The sequence below is a fragment of the Euphorbia lathyris genome, chromosome 2 (genome assembly GCF_963576675.1).
Source record: "Euphorbia lathyris chromosome 2, ddEupLath1.1, whole genome shotgun sequence".
Lineage (NCBI taxonomy): Eukaryota > Viridiplantae > Streptophyta > Magnoliopsida > Malpighiales > Euphorbiaceae > Euphorbia > Euphorbia lathyris.
Window position 1 is genome coordinate 101,048,958 of NC_088911.1, and position 21,777 is coordinate 101,070,734.

General features: G+C 35.4%; 1 protein-coding gene across 2 annotated transcripts; it reads right to left on the minus strand.

The window, feature by feature from the left end:
* Positions 1 to 1,816: 1,816 nt before the first annotated feature.
* On the minus strand, positions 1,817 to 20,418 carry LOC136219150 (protein ENHANCED DOWNY MILDEW 2). Of its 2 annotated transcripts, XM_066006412.1 has the most exons (19): positions 20,300 to 20,418; positions 18,654 to 19,068; positions 18,474 to 18,570; positions 15,744 to 15,797; positions 15,506 to 15,648; positions 14,006 to 14,102; positions 13,816 to 13,914; positions 11,926 to 12,176; positions 11,706 to 11,837; positions 11,070 to 11,591; positions 10,799 to 10,946; positions 10,562 to 10,663; positions 9,976 to 10,068; positions 7,117 to 7,158; positions 4,886 to 4,996; positions 4,155 to 4,229; positions 3,948 to 4,066; positions 3,796 to 3,859; positions 1,817 to 3,701 (listed from the first exon to the last, which is right to left on the minus strand). In XM_066006412.1, exons 2-19 carry the CDS (start codon positions 19,064 to 19,066, stop codon positions 2,061 to 2,063), a joined length of 4,203 nt encoding a protein of 1,400 aa, XP_065862484.1. In that variant the 5' UTR covers positions 19,067 to 19,068; positions 20,300 to 20,418; the 3' UTR covers positions 1,817 to 2,060. The 2 variants fall into 2 exon arrangements, with proteins under 2 accessions (XP_065862484.1, XP_065862485.1); XM_066006413.1 differs by lacking the exons at positions 15,744 to 15,797; positions 18,474 to 18,570; positions 18,654 to 19,068; positions 20,300 to 20,418 and adding an exon at positions 14,200 to 14,292 and having other exon boundaries at positions 15,506 to 15,644.
* Between the last annotated feature and the right edge of the window lie 1,359 nt (positions 20,419 to 21,777).

Below are 21,777 nucleotides of genomic sequence, written 5' to 3' on the forward strand. Positions count from 1 at the left end.
TCAAGCCCAAGTCAACAGATCAAGACCTCACGGCCCAAGAAGATAAAACGCAGTCGTATTAAGTGAAACGACGACTCAGCATGAAGAAGGATCGAGAAGCCTTCTAACAAAAGCTTCAAGAGGAAGCTGTTGAGTTAAGCGACAATGCAGTCAGGTCAGCGGCAGAACAGAACCAACTTATAGACAAAGTATTTCTACTTTGGGTAAAGTTCAGAAGGCGCAGGAAGCTGTCTGGAAGACTTTGCCGTAAATGTCGAAACATTCTGTTTATCTGACGAAAAGCTGCTGAGCACTGCCGTAGACAGAAGATGCAAGAATCTCATTGGCCAATGACACTGAGCACGTCCTGAGTGACAACGACAGGAAGCCGTTAGCCTCCAACGGTTATTTCGAAATTCGAAATTACCGGTGCTTGAAGTGTCACTATATAAAGGCCTCTCAATTGCTTCATTCGAGGCAGATCTTCAATTAGTCGAAACGCTGACCAAATTCATACTTGAAGTTCTATGAGAAAAGAAAAGCAAAATCTTACACCAATTTCCAATCATTGTGTAAAAGTCTAGAGTGATTTCATTCATCTAAAGTGTCTTAGCAATTGTTGTTTAGGACAAACACTTTATCATTTCTAGAAGAATAGAAAGGAGAAGTTGAGTACTCGGTTATAGTACTCAGCGGCAGTTATAAGAGTGAGTAGAGGTATAGAGGAAGGTACTTTTGTATACTCAGCTTCTATTGTAAAAAGTTTCGTGCTCTACCTTTAAAGAGCTCAGTAGAGAATTCAAAAAGCTCGGAACGCGTTCAGGGGACTGGACGTAGGCGGAGAGGCCGAACCAGGATATGTCTACTGAGTAACATATTTCTAACACTTAAACTCCTTTATATATTGCTTGCTATAAAACTAAGTAACGAACTCACGCTGAGTTGAGTGCACTAAGAAGCTGAGTTCAGGAATAGACTCAAAGTGCTATCTCCTGACTCACAGAAAGAAACAGTCTTAGTCACCAGTTGACTAAGCTTGTGTCTTAAAACTACTTAGCGCCGCTGTGTAAACCTTTTCTTAAGAAAAGAAGTCAGCCTTAACGGACAAAATTTTAATTAGTTCCTATCCCCCCCTTGGAACTAACCTTGTCACGTTATATGGGACCAACAAATGAGTGGTACAATATAGTAAATAAGAGTTAACTAAAAGAGAAATGATTAGATTATTCAAATATATATTTTATTTAAACACTAAATCTCTGACATTTATTTTTGTTCACATTAAACCTTTGATAATTATAAAAGTCAATTTTTAACATAAAACTCGATTAACATAGCGTATTCATTTCACGTACGTTCAATTTTTCATTTTCTACTGTAAAAATTCGAAAACCATTTTTTTATGGAGATAAGGTATCAAAATAGACCTAAAGTTTTTGAGAAAGTATCAATTTAGACTTCACATCCAAAATAGTACCAATATAAGCTTAACGTTTAGAAAATTGCACTAATTTAGACCTCACAAACAGAACGTGTCACATTATCCATTATGTTCTTTCAACTCAACACTACATTACAATTTTAACATGCCACGTTAGATAAGGTACCAAAATAAGCTTAAGATTTTTAAGGGAGTATCAATTTAGACTCCATGTATAAACATCACCGATGTTCTGCATAAATTGATGGTCTCATGTTAAAGCAATGTTAACATAAAGTCTCAATGGAACCTAAATTGATACATCTATTTTAGTAACTTATCCAACGTGGCATATTAAAATTGTGAACATAGTAACTTTTCAGAACTTAACGGATGGAATTTTACATTCCATTAAAAGGATTAAATTGATACTATTTTGTAAACATTAAGTTTATATTAGTAATATTTTGGACACAAAACCTAAATTGATACTTCCCCAAAAATATTTCATTCAAACAGGGGATAAGAAACTAAGAATACTTATTTCTGAATCACACCCGGGCAGAATTGAATGAGTGCACTATGCACCACTTATCAAACCTGATTCAAATAAAATCGAACCTCTTAACATATTCAAAACATGAAACCATAAATTCTAAATTTACTCGTCGATCCAGCCTGACGAGTTCTGGTGCGAGTAGGGGCGACAAGGCCCTGGAGCAAAGCCCATTGAATCAACATGATGATACACAGCTTGAGGTTGTAGAGGGTTGTACATACTACTTGTATTCAACATGGATGGATCAGGACCCATGTTATTCATCCTTGTACTATTTAATTCATCCAATCGCGGTGCATACTTTTGCGTTGCAGACATGTTCATCCTATACGACTCTGTAGCCGGTTGCATAGCAGGTATGTTCATCCTGTAGGACTCGGAAACCGAACCCAAATGCCTGGAAGGGATTGATGGAAGTGTTCCCATCTGGCCATATGCTGGCTCATGTCCAACACCTATATAATTTCTTTCAGCAGAGTAATCAGGATCTTGGCCATAACGTGGCACTTGTGACAGTGCATCCAAATCCCTTTCCAATTCTGTAGGGTAGGATCTACGGCCAACACTCTCTGTATCCTCTCTCATGGCTCCACTAGAATGATAGTCCATGTCGGAACGAGAAGATCCATGGAAATCCCGTGAATTCTCATAGTAGTTCATGCTGTAGTTCCTACTCGCATCATCATGAATACTGTCACCATAAGCTCTTCCAGACGGCATACGTGAACTAGATTTTCTATGCTCCAAATTCGGCAATCTATCTTCAACAGCCTCAGCATACGAAAGCATTTCAGAAGACTTCGATTCCCATGAGGATTTACCTTGGTCCACTTCAGGTGAGAAACGATGAGGCATTCCCTTGTATGAATTCCTTCTACGAGACTTACGTGAATTAGACTTTCTACGGTCCGAATTGCGAAATCTATTTGCAACAGCCGACTTGGTTGCAGTACTTTCCCATGAGGATCTACCATCGACCCCTTTGGATGAGGAAGGATGAGGCACTCCCTTGCTTAAATCACTTCCAAGAGACATATCTGAACTAGACTTTCTATGCTCTGGATTGCGCAATTCATTCTCAACAGCATCAGCATCCAAAAGCATTTCAGGAGACTTCGATGAGGCACCATGAGGCATTCCCTTGTATGAATCGCTTCTAGGAGACATATGCGAACTAGATTTCCTATGCTCCGAATCAAGCAGTCTATTTTCAACAGCCTTAGCATGCTTTTGCATTTCAGGAGACTTGGATCTTGTGCCTTCCTTTGAGGATCTACCATCAAACACTTTAGCTGAGGAACGATATGAATCGCTACGAGGAGACTTCTTACCATCTGACAATTTTTCATTTATTCTTCCGCCAAGCTTATATTCATCATGCTTTCTCTTCCCTGAAGTCTCCTTAGACTGCTTTCTCTCGGGAACATGACTATCATGGTTTTCTTTGACAACATCACCACGAGGGGAGCATTCTCTATGACCTTCAGCCACACTTTCCTTGTGACTTGGTTCTTTATTCTGCATGTGAAGATGATCTGTCAATTCTGAAGCATTACTATCATATAAACAATTTTTCAAATTTGATCCCTCCTGCTGCACTGGTAAATGACCATGCTTTTGAGCAATGGCCATGTGTCTTGCACTCCAGTCACGACGACTCCAAAGATAGAGAGGCGGAGTAGTCAAATTCCACTGATCCATTTGTTTGTCATTCTCATCAACAGATCCAGGCAGATAAAATGACTGAAAAGGATCATTTTAAGGGTGAAACCATCAAGAACAATATACATTCAGCCAATGCTGAAATGCAAAAAGCATCATCATATTCAAAATTTACCTTCCCTGATAAACACTGATTATCCTCCCAAATAAGGTCATAGGGAGGATTCTTTTTATCTAACCTAGAAAAGAGTAACATGAGCATGCATGTGAGACACAGAGAAAAAAAAAAAGGAAGGAGAGAGAGAAAGAGCAAGTGCCAGCAAACACCTTTCTGTTTCTGGAGGAACAATCAGAATAAGGAGTTTCGGCTTAAATTTAAGAGCTTGATTAATGAACTTGTTGGCCAAAGCTGCTTTAACACCAAAGGGAGGATTTAGTCCCATGATCTGCTCAAGTTCAGAATACCTTATAGTCAGACAAAACATCACATCAAACCAGTTTTCCGATTCTTTAAAATGGAAGATGACTCCTTACCAACTGAGAACCCCTTTTTGGCAGCTCATCTGGATTAACAGTCATCCAATCTCTCTTCTCGAAATTAAAGTCAATCTACGAAGACAAGAAACAAAAAATCTAACAATCAAATAGAAAAAAATGCATGCAAAGATGCAAGTACATAAACCCTGCACTCAAGACGGTAATACATCATAGTTATAGCAATTGTCAATCACTGATTTTGAATAACAGTATTACCAAAAAAAAAAGAGTGGATATAGCTGTTGTATAGGTCTACATGCTACTGTAACTATCCGTTGCTGTAATAAATGTAGAGGGCTGCTGTAGATGATCTAAAATCCCTTAATTATAGGAATCTCTTTATTATAGCCTTAATCATTGAAAAGTAGTTATGTATGCATATATACAGGTGTAGCTTTCAGAGTTCAAAAACAATGTATATTATTTATTCTCTGCAAATTACAAGCAGCAGATATTCCAAAGTTACTAGGTGGAAGCTATTTGGGAAGGTACATTCATTTGTAAACCTAACTTTTAACAGTTTTTAATTCTTTGCTTTCGGAAATAAAGCTTTGCTTTCTAACAGGCAAGGCAAGAGACTAGAGAATTCCTTAAACCACATCAGACAGCGCCAAAATGTGCCTCAGGGGTCGTCACAGATTTTTTACACATAGTTGCATCATTTGTCAGTGAAATGAATTCAGCAATCAATATAGATTCATAATAATTCCTTTACCAGGTGAAGTTACCTTTGGTTGAATAAGATCATAATTTTTGTATGAGCATTTCTTCCCTGTTTCTTCAAGCTTCTTTTTCATCAGGCAACTAAAATCATTGGCACCACAACAGAAGTCGACAATCTGTTGACAAAAATGATCAGTAACCATGTATTTGGCATGAAAGATATTTTACCACAAGTGTAATGTCAGTAAAATTCTGGTGGCCTCAAAACACAAACAATAGGAACAAAAAGCCTTTAATTAATTAGATTTTTAACATCAGTGGAAAAACATTTAAAAAAAATTCAGGGGAAAAACTGAGTACCAAATTATGTTAAGGTTGCAATTGCACCTTATTCCATATAAACAAACAACTCTCTTTGCCAAGTAGCAAAAAACATACAAAATTATATGTGAAATATCTTCATAATAGAACCAAAAACACAAGGTTCCTCGAATGTTCTTTGGAACCAAAGAACATAGTCAAGAGAAATCTTTGGTAAGGACTGGAGATAACAACTTGCATAGAGTGAAACTGTCCTTGTTAATATTATAGAAAGGACACTATGACAAGGAAGTTAACTATTTTATGCTGTTCAGTTGACCTTGTTAATATTATAGAAAGGACACTATGACAAGGAAGTTAACTATTTTATGCTGTTCAGTTGACAAGGAATTTCAAAGATGTTGGGATCAAGGTTTGGTTGACAAGGTACTTTGATTGTATCAATGAAGAGAAAAGAGAAGCACACAACTGCCAACACTCCATTGAACATCAGCCAAAGACACTCCATTAGAACTACCTGAAGTAGAAATAGAAATAGGCAAGGAGACAAGAGAGTGATTGCAAAGACAAAGTCTGATTCTTAAGCACCCAAGTAGTTCTTTAGAACATCCAAAATAAAGCTAAACCGCAAATTCATTCACTTAGGACATATTTTCCATCCACGACATCAAGATCCTATTCAAAAACTCTCAAATCATTTTTGACAAAACCAACTTCCTGGAGAAGAAAAGGAGTTCTAATGATACAGAAAGGCAGCACCATTAAGAACCAAAGGGAATTGGACATCATTGATCAAACAAAATTTGGATTGCCAAATAAAATGGAATAATAAATCACACTTAATTAAGTTGAGTGGGAACTATCAAAATTCAAAAGTAGATATTTTAAAATTGTATAAATTTAAAAAGCTATGCCTAACTCCACTCCAGAAGTCCCTCTAAGGAAGGGTTGACTAAGACTTAAAAATGACATTTTGTCCCTAGTAGAGACTGTAGGATTTATTTAGACATCTGTAAGTGGTAGAACATTAGAATAGATAATTCTTATATCAAAATTTCCACAGAAAGGAGTTTCTGATACATGAGTAAAAATGAGCGGATGAACGTGCTGTATCATAACCAAGTACAAGGGTTTTTATATAGCATTACACGAGAAATGAACTAAATTCCCTTAATAAGCTCCTAATGTTATGTAAATCGTAATTTTACCTGACTAGAAATTCCAATAACTGTGAAATTATCTGAAAAAGAAACTTTTCTATCGTAGTTGTTGGAAGATTGTCCCTGTTAGTTATCCGGAATACTTCAATGGAATAAAAAAATGATCATAGGTACGAATTTTGGAACTTTAGTTCTCTAGTTGGACTGTAGAGAAGGCTGCAAACTATTCATCATGTTGAACAGTGTAGCAACTACCGGTGTATTAAAAGAGAAGGAATTTTATAAACGTGGAGAAAACATAAGAGACAAAAACGTGCCTCCTACCTAATCATCTTCCGGAAAAGAAAAAAAAAACTACCCATCATATATATTTTGAAGGATCAGGGGAGAAAATAAAACTGGAGTTTCAGTGTTTCTCATGAGTTAAAATTAGAGCTTTTGTCCACGCCCTCTAACAATTATGCTCAGGTACACTGAACTATTTCCACTGATTTAGTAAAAACATTGTTAAAAGGATCTTATAATTTTACCTAGTCTTTATCCAAATGAAAAGAAGTTAAGGTGAAAAGGCGAATAATATGGTGGCCTATGAATGCCAACAACTACAAACTAATCTGGTAGGTAGACTAATGGATTTATGCCGATATAGATCAATTTGCCTTTTAAATATAGTCCAATCACCAACCTTTCTAGCCTAAAATTACACAAAAAGCATAAAAAAAAAATACTAAGCATAATATTTCGTGCAAAAAATAGTGCCCAATCTAACATTTGGAACTTCCAAATATAAGTAGCAAATTAGTTTGTATTCTTACCATATCCTCATCTTTTATGTACCAATGTAACATATCAACAATCTGCACATCAGAAAATATTGCATTGAATTAATCTAGCAACATCAAAGTAAGCACAACAACGTGACTTTTCTAAACAAACTTAATAGGTACACAAATTGCATATAACAGCTCATACACCCCATTCTATTAAATAAAATACGAATTCCATACACCCAAATATAAAATACTCAAATATAAAATGTTTTGTTGTTCGGAATCTCTTTGTGCACCATATCTAATGAACTAGGTTTAGCAAAGTTAATGGTGAGATCTAGAATAACCCCGAGCAAGCAAACCAATCCAAAAAACCAACTAGAACCAAAACATGCATTTCGGTTCAGCCAGTTACAAGCATTACACAGTTCAAGAAGATTGAGATTTGGTTAAGTTCAGTTTAAAGATTAAAATCGTTGGGTATATTCACCGAACTTCAAATCTGTGTCTTTTGATTCTTCTATGTTTTTAATAGAACTTTATGCCACTGCTAATACGGTTCTTATTTATTATACATTAAGCCATTTATTCAATGCACAATGTTACATGTGAAGGTGGATGAAACACAATAGGATGAACTTGTATTTTACTCTATTACACGCCTAAACTTGTTAATTTTGGACCATCGACACTTATTTGCTGACATGAAATGGAATAGGTTCGTGAGGAAGTTTAACATATTGGTGCCATGTCAACTTTGAAGTTTCCCAAGTAAGCAAATAAGAGTGTCGAAGGTCCAAAATTGACAAGTTTGTGAGTGATAAGTCCAAGTACAAGTTATAGTTATTAAAGGCGCGCCTATGGCGCATGGCGCACCAGGCGCAGGCCTCAGCGCCATGGCAGCCCCATGGCGAGGCGCAACTGCCATGGCGCGCGCCTGGTGCGCCATTTTGCGCCAAGAGGCAGTTGCCAAAGGCGCACCAAGGCGCGCCTTGGCAGTTATGGGCTGTTTTTTGGAATTTTTGGCATTTATTTTTATATGTCTGGAATGGAACACGTGTTCTATTAACAAAAAGTATTAAAAAGGAGAGAGATTATACGTTTTAACTAACTAGAAGATGAAGAGACTCTTTGAAGAGGAAGAGACAGAGTCATTTGAAGAGTGAGAAACAGAGTCATTTTATTTATGCTTAAGATATTTTCATGATTTAGTATTCATTGCATTTTTATGTTAGTTTTATAGTTTTATAATTTTTATTTTTGTAAGTGCGCCTTGTCTCGCTATGGCGCGCGCCATCGCCGTGCGCCATGCGCCAAGGCTCCAGGACCCCTTGCGCCTTTAATAACTATGAAGTTCAGGGTGCCAAAAGGAAAAAAGTGACAAGTTTAGGTGTGTAATGATTTATTAGCCATGAATAAATTAAAAAAAGGAGCTATTCTTTTCATCTTTTATTGCTACCAAACTTTCTCGTTCCTTTTTTTTGGCTAGGGCAAAGAAAGACTGTTATTTACAGAAAAAAAAAAAGATTAAAAAAAAAACAGAGAAAAGGTTTTGAATTTTGTTTGTGGGAAGAGGAAGAAAAACCCCAGGAAAATAGGTTAAGTGTTCAATTGATCCAAATTGAACCACCCCAATAATATTCGCTTTGACTAGAACCGACCCCTACCCATAGTTATTAAAGGCCCATGGCGAACTAAGGTGCAAGGGCCATCATCACTCTCTTCTATCATCAAATTCTTCTTCAAGGATCTAATAATCTTCATTCTAGTCATGGAACCAATTGAACTAAAAGCTCAAGCTTATAGTTAAGGGCCAATCATAGGCAAATGCCCCTTGGGCTTGCACCGTGTACAACACAGGCCCATATTACCATGCCCTGCAATTAAATCAACAAATGGGGCTGCCAGGAATCGAACCCTAGAACACTTGGTCAAACTGGCTCTGATACCATGTCATGGAACCAATTGAACTAAAAGCTCAAGCTTATAGTTAAGGCCCAATCATAGACCTTATATTAATCTCTCTGACAATTCTCATCTACAAAGTTCAGTTTCCTATTGTGTATTAGGCCTCTCTTCAAAGTCTATTTTTCTTTTTTTGTTGTTTATTTGGACACTGGATGTTTCTAATCCAATAGTGGAGATTAAAATCCTAAAAAAACCCTAAAGAAAACCCATGTAATATATGGATGCGCCTCGCCTCGCCTCTTATTACCACGGCCTGGCACACAAAAGCACACTTTTCCACCGCCTTGGCAACAGTGCACGCCTTTGGGGGTGCTAAGGTGCCCGGCCTAGTGCCTTGCACATCTGAGGCATTAGGCGAGCTTTTAACAACTATTTGCATACCCTTCATCAGTTTGGTTTTGTTCCATACATCCTGATTTCTAATCGGTTTATCGATGGAAATCATTATGTCCCTTGTTTATCTAACAAAAAAAAAATCTTAACATAAACTTAACTGACATACAACATTTAAATCAACTCATGGACTATATATATATATATACCATGAGCCATAAAACCCTGGTTTAAAAATGAGCTTGAGAAGGCTTGCAAGTTGCAATAAAGAAGTGGAAGTAAAATCAGAGCAAAATAGTACATTTGCATGTGAGACTGTTGAAAACTCAACCAGATAAAGGAACAGAAAGTCCAATACAGCATGTATCAACTAGCACATAAACCTAGGAATTCCACAAACTTTCTAATGTACCTAAGCAATAAATACAGTTGCCACAGAGAGAGTAAAGGAAACTTAAGTTGAAGGCAAGTAATGCATGGCAGTAAAGAATCAGGATAACAAATTGATTTTTTTCATATAAGAAATGTAAAATTAACAAACATCATAGTATTACACATGAGCAACCGGAGGTAGATAACTAAAAGTAAAGAGAATATGATTACCTTTTCAAGTTTTTCTATTTTTGTAAAATGGCGGCCAAAGGAGGTATAACGCTTCCCACGAAGAAATGGTGCAAGATAAACTGAAAGTTTGTTCTAGAGACAATCAACCAATCGCACAGGTTAATAACATTGAGAAATAAGTTGCTTTAACACCAAAAAACTCAACGCATTGCCAAGTATTTCAGTTATTATCTGCTTTGAGTTGCTTCAACTAGTGCCTCAAGCACATGTATATGTATTTGCTTTATTTGAGGAACATGCAACAAACATAAGTTCCTCTAAATTGCCCTATATACGTAATAGCAATTGATAGCCCTAAAATTGAATAACTTTGAAATGTGGAATATAAGATCCAACCATTATGTTCATCAACCATATGAACACCAACAATGGGGCATAATATGCAACAAACAGAATCCTCATGTGAGTATAAGGTACATAAAATTCAACCATGATGTTAACCGATCACATAAATACTACTATGGTGCGCGTGTGTGAGCATGTTTTATTTGAAGAAAAATGCAACAAATAGAATCCTATAAATTGAGGTATTCTATAGAAATTAGTAATTGGCGAGAATGGACACCTTCCACTTAAAAATCTGATTTAAAACCTCTGGTTCACAAATAGCTTTTGCATCTTCTGGGCTACATCCAGCCTCTAGTTTCTCTAAAGCTGTCCTAATAGCCTGCATATTTATTGGAATGAACTATCATTTCTAGAGAAAATGATGCTGAACAAATAAAAAACTGGAAGTATTTGAAATCATTGACTTTTATGGTCTACGGTTATAAAAGAAGCTAAACAAATAAGAAGCATGTACCTGAACAGCACCCTCCACTCTTCCTGCTGTAATTGTCTTCTCAACTGTTTGTTTTAATGAGGAAGTATGAGTAGATGGTGCTTTACGCTTTCTGATAACATCTTCCAAAGTTATTGAAGATTCAACCTCCTTCATTAAAGCCAACATTCTATACAACAAAAGAAATAAATATATCTATTACTGCATAATAAGACATGAGTAGTACACACATAGAAAACACAAATCATTAAATGGTACAGTTATCATGAAGGAGATAGCTTCTATTCATCACCTTCTTTCTGTGTCAGCATCTAAAGAAGGTAATTCAATGCTCAACTTCTTTGTAGAAGCCTTAAGTGTCATGGTATTATCAGGTTCACTAGTCAGCATTTCATGTTTCCCAAGCTTAACTTCAGAACTTTCACTCACCAAGGCAAATAACCTATCACCCAGAGAAGTTTTTCTCACATTATCTTTCCCAAACTTCTTCACCTCTGTTGCATCAGATGTAATACTTCCTTTCATGGATTTTCTGGATGCGTCATTTTCTTTCACTTGCTTCGATGGTTTTAATCCAGATGATATATTTTCACTTCTTTTCAAGTTTGCAACCTTTTTCGCTGGTGGTTCCCATTCTTCTTTCATACTAGTTCTTTCTGAAAAAGAGTCTTTTGAGATAAGCTTTTTTTTATTTGATAAAACTTTTCCTGAGCTTCCAGGCAATTCTGGTATATGTTCTTCTTTCTTCTTTACTACACCAGGGAACCTAATATCCCTGATTGGAGTTGAAAGCTCATCGTCGATCTCATGCTTACTAGTAACAGGGAAGGGATGAGCGAAAAAAACCCAAATTTAGGAACACAGAAATTGCAAATAATGTAATTATCTATGTGAGACAGAAAAATTATAACCCAAATGTGATACTCACAAGCAATATAATAGTAAACGGCCAGGCAATAGACCCTCCCACGCCCTTATTTCAACATCATCGTCATCTTCATCATCATCTTCTTCTTCTTCAGCTTCTTCTTCTTCTTCTTTCTTTTGAATAGCAATACCCCTGATAAAGATTGTAACCATTGACTAAGAAGAAAAAGATACAATAATATCAGTATATGGCACTTGCAAGTGATAGGAGAGCTAGGTACTTTGGCAAGCATTTTCGATGGTATGATGTAGGACATCGCCTGCACACAGCAAACTGTAGTTCCTTTATCTGCTTATCCTCTCCTTGTCTGCAAACACAGCACTTATGCATAGGACAAGTAAAAAAACCATGACCTGCAGCAATGTTTTTCTCAAGCTCCTTAGCAGCAACTTTATTGTCTTGGTAGAGTAACTTTGCAATGCAATGTGGGTGATAAAAATGACCACAGGTGGCACTAGCACATTGAAATACCTGAAGTCCAATTGATTGAGAAATATTTCACTACCAAAGTGTGGAAGTTCAAAAGAAAATCCAGATAACAATTCTTAGCTTCTGTAATGTCATTGCAAAATAAATAAATAAAAGAATCAGAAACTCAGTCTAAATTATAGACTCTGCTTTAAGATACAGCAGCAATTGTGGCAATAAAACAATCCAGATTTATTTTTACAATTTATGAAGGGAAAAGTGCAAAAATAAATCACGTGGTTTGGCCGATTTGCAAAGACAATCTCGTGGTTTAAAAGTTCGCAGACAGGGTCTGAGGTTTGTGAAGTTTGCAGTTAAAGGATCTATCAGTCAATTTCTCGGTCAAATAATACTCGTGGTTTAGTTAATTTGCAAAGTCCGTTTTTTTAATTGGTCCAAATTGCTCCCTTTTGGGGTAAATAATCACGACAAAAAATTATTGATGGAACGCCAGAGTTTGTAAACTTCACAAAGCACAGACCCCACTTAGCAAATTTTTAAACCACAGTACAGTCTTTGCAAATTAGACAAACCACAAGGTTTATTTTTGTACTTTTCTCTTTTATAAATGTAGATTTTCTAAATAATTCAAGAATACAATGACATAAAATCTTTCAAGCAAAATTAAGAAACACTATCAAATTCTATCAAATATGAACTATTGCAGCAAAATAATTACCTCATAAAATAACTATTCTAAACCATGTAACTCAATCTCTAAGGTTATGAGACGACGCCATTTAAAGTTTCAAGGGACCTAAGCATATATATATATTTTCCAGAACATCCACGCGAACAGAGATCTAGGGCAAAAACTGATCAATGCATCATTTTAATTTCCCTCATAAAAGAGATATCCAACTAGACAACCAGAACTAGAGGCCAAAACAGACAATAAGAAAAGAAGAACAAGATATTTTGAAGAAAACTGCAAATTCCTGGTTCAAACTTCATAGTTGCTCTAATCTGACATAAGTTGAGTAACCATCGCATAGCCAAACTAAGCTTGAGACTCAAAACTAAATGCATCTGTGTGCAATCAAATCACAATGCATATTAACATGCAGAGCCACCTATTTGATTCACCTAAGTATAGTTAGCAATATGAAAGAAAATGATACTTCGAAAAATTGGACATATACCAGACAGGAAAGGGGCAACAAATTTAGATTAACCATATGTAGCAGAAGATCCAGAAAACTCAAGAACAGAATGGGAGAAAAGGAGAAAATAAATGCAAACAAAGGCTAGATATTAAAGAATAGGTTCGAAAGACTCAATTCAACATCGGTCTACCCCTCTAATCAGGAGAAAGAGCACATGAATAGCATCCTATAAAAACTATAGCTTCAAAGAGCTATATATCAAGTAACCACCAACCACTTGGCCATAAGCATTATCCACTAATCTGAGTTAAATTAACTTCAATATCAGGAGAAAAGGAAAATTATATGCTTCAAATCTTCGTTCCATCAACAAGCAAAATAGTAAGATAAAATCTCCCAACTTCTGAAACTGATTTCCACAGAATGTCACGGCAGGATAATATCATACACCAAGCGGCATTTTGTATGGCAACAATGTAAAGTAGAATGAAAAAATAGATAAAGGGAGTATTCAATTTCATGTAGCAACCTCATACCTCAGCACCAGATGATTTATCAGAGGAGCCTAACTCTCCACAAGCAAAGCACTGATGCTGTTTATATTCACAGTTCTTGCAATAAAAATTATTTATCGCCTGCAGCAAAAGGAAGACTAAGAATACTACAGTTGTAGGATAATAAAGATTAGTAAAATGATAACAACACACATAGACAGCAGTTACATACATCATATTCCCTCCTTGAAAAACCAAGAGATACACATTGAGAGTCCACACCATCCTCTACTGTTGGATGAAATGACCTCATGCAACTTCCGTCGCAACTACATTATAAGATAAAAGCAAAGCCAAATATAGATTAGAGAGAGCTAAAAGGATGCTTTATTTGGAGATCTGAGGCAGCTGATAGCTGTTTCGCACCTATAACTGATTCTAATCCCAATTACAGCTGATTCCATCAACTCAATTTTATATCCTTTTCACCAACTGTTGGTAATGTATTTCAATTTTCATCTGTAGACAAATATGGAATTGGAAAGTCACAACAATTGTTGTAAATTGTAATCTGTTTTGAATATTGATTATAATTTTTTTAATTTTCTATTCTTTTTATTTTATCTTATTGGTTGTTTTGATGTAGCATGCAACGAAAAATCCTCTCCTTCCTTTAATAGAACTCAACAGATTCCTAAATAATTAAAAGACATAATTACTGCAAAAAAAAAATCTCATAATTCTTGAATCGGTGGAATCGGAAGGCTCGGCCGATGCACCAGTGAATCGTCCAATTCCTGATCAGTTTAGATTCAGCCTATAGAGTCAGCTCGAAGTGAGCTGACTCAACTCGAATTGTACGATTCAGATAACAGTGATTATGCATAGTACAAATAATTTATTTGTTCGTATATAATTATATATACTGATAGTTGCTACCATTGTTTTATTTAAGGTTAATATTTGTACAACAATTTTTTACTTTTATTAATTGTTTATATATATATATATATATATATATATATATATGTATTGGTCAATTTATATTCTAACAACAAGAATTCAATACAATTTTATCACTCAGCTGAATCAAACAAGTTCTAAGCCAGAAAGAAAGATAAAAAATAAAAATTGAGGTAGGAAAAACAAAGAGCTACCGGCCAAGAAACTGAACTTCAAAAAGGAAGCACCATACAAATTTGATTACAATATACAACTTGTAGACAGGTATTTTACCATATAAAATTTTCAAAGATGCAGCTTAAAGAAAAAGGTAGTTATGTAACAAAATAACGATTCGATACACATTCTAAGACATAAACTCAAAAGATACCTTCGGAAACTATTTTCTCATTTCAGTTAGCTTTAACATGCAAAAAATAAATAAAAATTCAGCAAAGGCTTATTCAAAGCCTTCCAAAAAGCTAGGATGTCATCCAGCATCCTAGTATCTGTTGAACCATGAGGCAAAATGGGTCCCCTGATGATATATGGCAAAATGTAACATTATAATTAAATCAAACAAGAAAATGAAAAGTTATATGATGATAAAAATAGCAGGTTTGCGAATGAAACAATCAAAGAATCATTCAAAAGTAATACGTCCACCAAAAGAGATGCTCATAAATAAGGCAAGCAATGTGTGTGTGCATGCAATGTGTGTGTATATTATATGCAATCTTCAAAATAAGCCTCTGTTTTTGTGCACAGAACTAGCAAAATAGCAGCATACCATAGAAGAGTGCCACCATTGTCACAAAATGCACAAACGGAATCAAAAATATCCTCTTCCTGATCAGCATCCTCACTATCTTCAAGCATGTCATCATCCACGTCGTTAACTATAAATCCAGACATAGTCCCAGATTTAACATCCTGAAATACATGAGCTGCTAGCTTAAAACAAAATTGTAATATTGAATAAAAAGCAATTGCAGGAGAACACAATATGAAGGCAATGAAAGCACTACCTCGTTAGAAAGTTTTCTCTTCCTTGGCTTTTTATTGAGAAATGTGAGTAGAAACTGTTCATTGAAATGGTAGTTGCACACATAAATATCACTATTAGTCTTTGAACAAACAATGCATTCATTTAATAACAAATTACAAGGCTTATATACTCAGATTGGGAAACAATACAAGGACACCATTGTATCACAAAAATAAGTAACAAGAAATCAAAATTATCTGATAGCCAAAATTGTTTTGGCAACACTGAAACCAAGATCAAATCAACTGAGGGAAAAAAAATATAAAACTCCACAAGTAGAACCAGGCAAGACTTGCATCGAATAATTTAAAAAAAAAAATTATCAATTAGGTTACATATTTCTTAACAACTAACCTTCAGGAGAAAGAAATGAGAATAAGGAGAAAGTAGAGACTAGAGAGGCATAGATGTGTTTCAAAGCAAGCCTGAACAAAAAGTTATGGAAACCACATAGCATATACAGATCCAGGAACTTAGAGAAGATTAAATTCCCACAAGTAAACCCAAGGAGTTCCACCTTTTGATAATAATATTCCTCCATGTTCCACAATCAGACATACCACAGAAAGGATCACTATCACAAGCATGAATTGGTCATAAAACCAACAAGCTAACTAAAGATGAATTCTGCATGCTGAACTCCATAACACACTTTGAACATCAAGTTCAACCACGATCCTAATAATATTATTATTATATAATAAACAGAATTTTCCATATGTACATATGAAACCTAAACTTATATTTTCAATAAGCCATAACCATAAGCTACAAAAAGAGAGGAAAACGGTTCTTCTCAGACGACATGATTGTTTGTAGTCCAGCAAGTATGAGGAGAGCTAGTTAAATTCAATCAGCCATCTGACTTGTGTTCTGAAACTGAAAAAAGAGGACTCAAATGCTAGCATGGATCGACCAATTTGAAATTCCATTTTTTAAAACTAATTAACAAGGCTTCAAGCAGGCTCCCGGTTGTTTTAACCTATTTGAATTTAATAGGTAAGTCGTATAAATTACGTTGAGCACCAAATGCCATAGAGCAATCAGCAGCAAGCTAAAGAAACACAGTAATAAGCTTTTTTATATTCTCAATTACAGTGATGTTCTGCTCATGTAAGCTTATGAACGTGTGAGGACATAAAAAAAAAAAAAAAAAAAAAAAATTAAAGAGGCCATCCGTCGTCAAACAGAGGGAAGAAATACACCAAGAAACTTGAGGCAATCACGAGGTCCTAGAACCACTCTTTATGAGCACTCCAGTTATTCAGTGTGTATGGGTATGCAGAAATAATTTTGAAATACACAAAGTGATCTAGCATTAAATAGGTTTTTGTAAAGAATTGTCAGTACAGCTGAAGCTCATGCAGTCAGCTAAAGCCCCAAGAAATATGAATATATCAAGCTGATAAAGAACAAGTCAGTGCTACACCTATGTTGGTCCAAGTGACTTATGGTTGTAAAGTATGGAGGGTATATACAAGAAGGACCAAGGGCAATGGGGGAAAAGGGGGCGTGTGCAGGCAAAGTTAGTTAGACCTTAGGAGGAGAGAAATTAGTTATATATTATGTAGGGTGTGTAGGTAGGATGCATGGAATGTTGATCTCCAATTGTGGCTCTTAGCTTTTCAGCTTTGAAAGAGGGATAGTCCCTGGAAATCTTCGTTTCATTATTCTCCTTTCAGTATTTGTTTTAATCAATATATCAGATCTTCATCTTGTTCTATTTTTCTATTATTCTGTTTGGCAAATCACTGTTTCATTACCTTTCACGTTGACTTTCTCAACATAAACTGTGGATGTAAGTTGATAAACTTTTGTTATAGGCTTTTTCTTGCTAGTTACAATTATTATATTCTACTATCAAATCACAATAATTTAATTACATTGTCGTTAATATCATACGTATTTGACAAATCAGTAGATAACTATTGTACCATATAATTCTAAAAAGAAAATTTTGTAACATATTGTATGACACTTTAAACTCAAGAAATCAAGTAAACCATCAAAACCAACACAAGTTTATTGTTCAAAGATGCAATGCTATCTTTTATGTATGATTATCACAGAACTAAAACCATAAATAATTATTTGAATAAAAACCAGAAGGGAACACAAGACACAAGCGACGAGCAGATTGCATAATCATCCAGGCATTAATTGGAAAACCACAAAACCAATAGAAGGACCAACCCTCTATTTTATTGATTGATAACATTGACAACAACAAGTTCACAAACATCATATTCATCCAGGTCACGAGTCATTGGTTATCATAATTTCAATGAAGAGGAGTTTACTACTTAACCATCCACTAAGAACTTCATAGATCTGGCTGGACTCTAACATAATCAATAAAGATAATAAATTGTCCTGCCACAGCCCACTTGCCAAATTGAAAGCAATGCAGGATTTAAGGGTGAAAGCCAGGGCGACTAATTCCACATACAGCAAAACATAACTACTTTTTCGTCTTACTAATTGCAATAATGTTCTCATGCAATAACTATTTATGTGTTGAATGGCATGCTCAATTTGCAGCATGCCTATTGATTTTACATTTTGATCTTTGCATTCTTTATATTCCAAAAATCATAAGATTATGTCAATATGGATTTAGGTAAATCATCATGCTAGTTAAAATAGGCTTTCACAGAGTATAGTGGGATTTCAAGCTTCAAAAAAGATTTACAATGAGAAGAATACTAACCTTGGACTTTTCTAAGGACTTATCCTGTTTAAGAGCTTCAGATATTAAATCCATGTGGTCCACCAAGTCATTCTGAGAAGGTTTAACCACATACAAGCTACAAATTCAACAATAATCAGCATAACTTGTCATCATAACAAAATCAAAACTAAAAGAGACAGGTAACCTCCAAAAGTACACCTGAAAACTTTAGATAAGTGATCCCAAACAGATTTATCAAATGCATTTGGATTTCTTCTTGCAAAATGAAGACATTGAACTGTAATCAAGACTGTCCTAATTATTTCCTCAAAACTCTTCCTTGGTTTATGCAATTTGATCCAATTTGTCTCCTTGGTGAGCACCGATATTTCAGGCTTTGCATTGGATAAATCAAACTTCCATGCTATAACTTCCTTGTGTATTGTCTGAAGTCCATTGTCAACAGACCCATGCACAAATATCTGTTCCTTTTTCTTACTATCGTCGTTCTTACTTTCACTACCATAAAGTGGCAAATCTGAAAAGGAAGTTGGTGCATCATCATCATCAACAAAATGGTAGTTTGATACAGATTGCGGGACAGTCTCAGCCTCGTCATCTGATGATGCCATCCCTGATACAGAAGTTCCAAAAACAAATATTAGCAACACCAAAAATATGAGAAGGGATTTAACAGTGCAGTCAAAACTCAAATTTGTCTTCGCAACATGTAGATTCATTCCAATAACCAGCAAAGAAAATAGTACAACTGCAGACGACTAGACAAGACCAGATTATCATTAACTCGGAAATTAAGGGTCTGGTTAGATGAAGGTTAGATGAGGTTAAATAATGGATGGGGAGGGAGGGTGAGGTAAGGTAAGATGAAGTTATTAAACTAACTATGCCTGGATAGAGGGGATGGAGTTATGAAGTTAAATAATATACCCTGCTTATTTTGGAGGTTTCATAAAAGGAGGTTGAATTCATATATTATTAAACCACCCTTAATTATTATTAAAACTCCATCATCCCAGCAACTCACTCTTATTGTCAGTTCTTCTTTGCTGTACTTAGTCTTCAATTTTGAGTTATTAGAGAAAATCATACCACTGACCCTTTCAAACAATTTGTAGAAGAAAAACAAATAATTGGCAAAAGGAATTACAATTGATGTGTATGGGAATGGATAGGAAACGTGGGAATTATAATTGGGATACAAACTTAAGGTATTGTTTTAAAAAGAAAACTTTGAGAAAACTTTTCCTTGATCTTTTATTTTTTTTCATTCGTCTGTTCTGTTTCAAAAAGAAAACTTTAAGAAACAAATAAATGGCAGAAGAACACCCCATGAGAAAAGGAAGACAATGTCCTTTTGCAGGAAGAGAAGACAAAGATAAATTTGGAAAGTAATTTCAGTTAACCTTCAGATCCACCAATTTGGAGTGACTGAAATTAGAGGTTTTTAAAGGGTTTTTTAATCTTCATTTAACCCTCAAAAAACCTTCCCACTTAATAAACTTCTTCACAACAATCTCCCTTTAGTTAACATCCATCCAAGCAGACACTAAGGGAAATCTATAAACATTGCACTAATATTAGGTCAAGACATGAGAATTAAATTTCTTAGCCGCATAAGAATAACGCAAACTGAAGAATTAAACCATAAATTCAAACCTAAAACAATCACTTCAATCTGTTTCAGTGCAAAGAAAAAGTAACTGACTCTTTCTTTCTTTCTTACGTTCTTCCAAGGAAGGGACGATGAGGACGTATGATCAGTTACAGAAAGTAAAAATCAATATCACGAACAACACGAGCGATTAAAAGCAAAATCAGAAAAAGGAGTTGGTTAGATTGTGTACCAGAAACAGAAGCAGAGATACAGTCAAAATCTTGCTCTATTAGATTTCTTGATAATTTGGGAAGCACCGCTCAACATTTTCCCTTTTATTCTGCACTTGCTGAGATATTTCAATTTTTTTGTTTTTGAAAAAAAATGGCTAAAAGCACTGCTTGACCCTGACTAGACCTGGGCATGGGCCGGGTTCGGGGCCGGACCTGTCGGGCTTTTAATAAATCCTGAGGAGTCCAAGCCCAGCCTAGTCCAGTCCGCAAGAAATTTAGTCAGTTTTGGGTTCGGATTAGGCTCGGGCCTAATATCCGAATCCTAAGCTCGCCCGTCCAAACTCATCTGTATATTAAAAGGAAATTAAAATCATAAAATTCCTAATTGAATCCAAAAAGCAATTAAACCAAAAAAAAAACTAATGATCACATCATTTTTTTCCTGGAAGTATGAATTCTTTTAACATAATTACAGCACAAAACTTTAAGTATTTATATTTATCATAATATAATTTATGATTATAAAAATATATTATAATTTATATTTATATAATATAATTTATATAAATATATAGTATATATAGTATATTGGGCCGGATCGATGTAAAATTAGTAAAGCCCAAACCCGTCTAATTTTTTGCGGGCTTATGCGGGCTTGGACCGGATCGGACCTGACAGCATTTTCATGTGTCCAAGTCCGACTAAATGGATATGGGTCTAGGTGGGCCGGGTGGGCGGGTTGCCGGTCCATGCCCAGATCTAACCCTGACCTATCAAAATTTGTGCACTTAATCCTGACCTATTAATTATTAGTATAGTTGGCACTCCACCTATTATCATCTGCGATATTTCACCCAAATTAGATGAAAAGTTAACAGTCTGTTAACTTAATGGCACGTGGAAAAAATTTGTCACCCAAAATTAACATGGCGCAACTTTTTTTTTCTTAACACAGTGGATAAGAATCTTCGCATTCCTTTGGAATAATGGGTTCTTGATTTGCGGTTTCACATGGGATGAATACGGTTCGGTATAATTCGGAGATTAGAAAATCTCCAGAATTTTATCCAATAAAATCAACGGTACAATTCGGTTCAGTTTAAAATAAAAGGTCAATAGTTCAATCTGATTTTGGATCTTTTTTTTTATATTCGGTCTGGTTCTAGAATCTTCCATATATTTATTCACTAACATTAGGAATTTGAAAATCTCCATAAATGTATTTAATTAAATCAATAGTACTTTAGTTGGATCTTATAGAAAAAGTCAGCGGTTCAATCCAATTCTGGATTTTTTTACGAGTATGCGATCTGGTTCAAGAATCTCCGAGATCCACGCTCAGCCCTAGTTTCATAGCATTTGCCTTTAAAAGGCCGAATGTGTCTTAAGAAGGTATTTTGAATGTATACCTTGAATTGAGAATTTTGGATGCGTTTCTTGAATTGTCGATAGGCGAGATCGTTATCCGACTTCGAATACCACTTCAATTGCGATT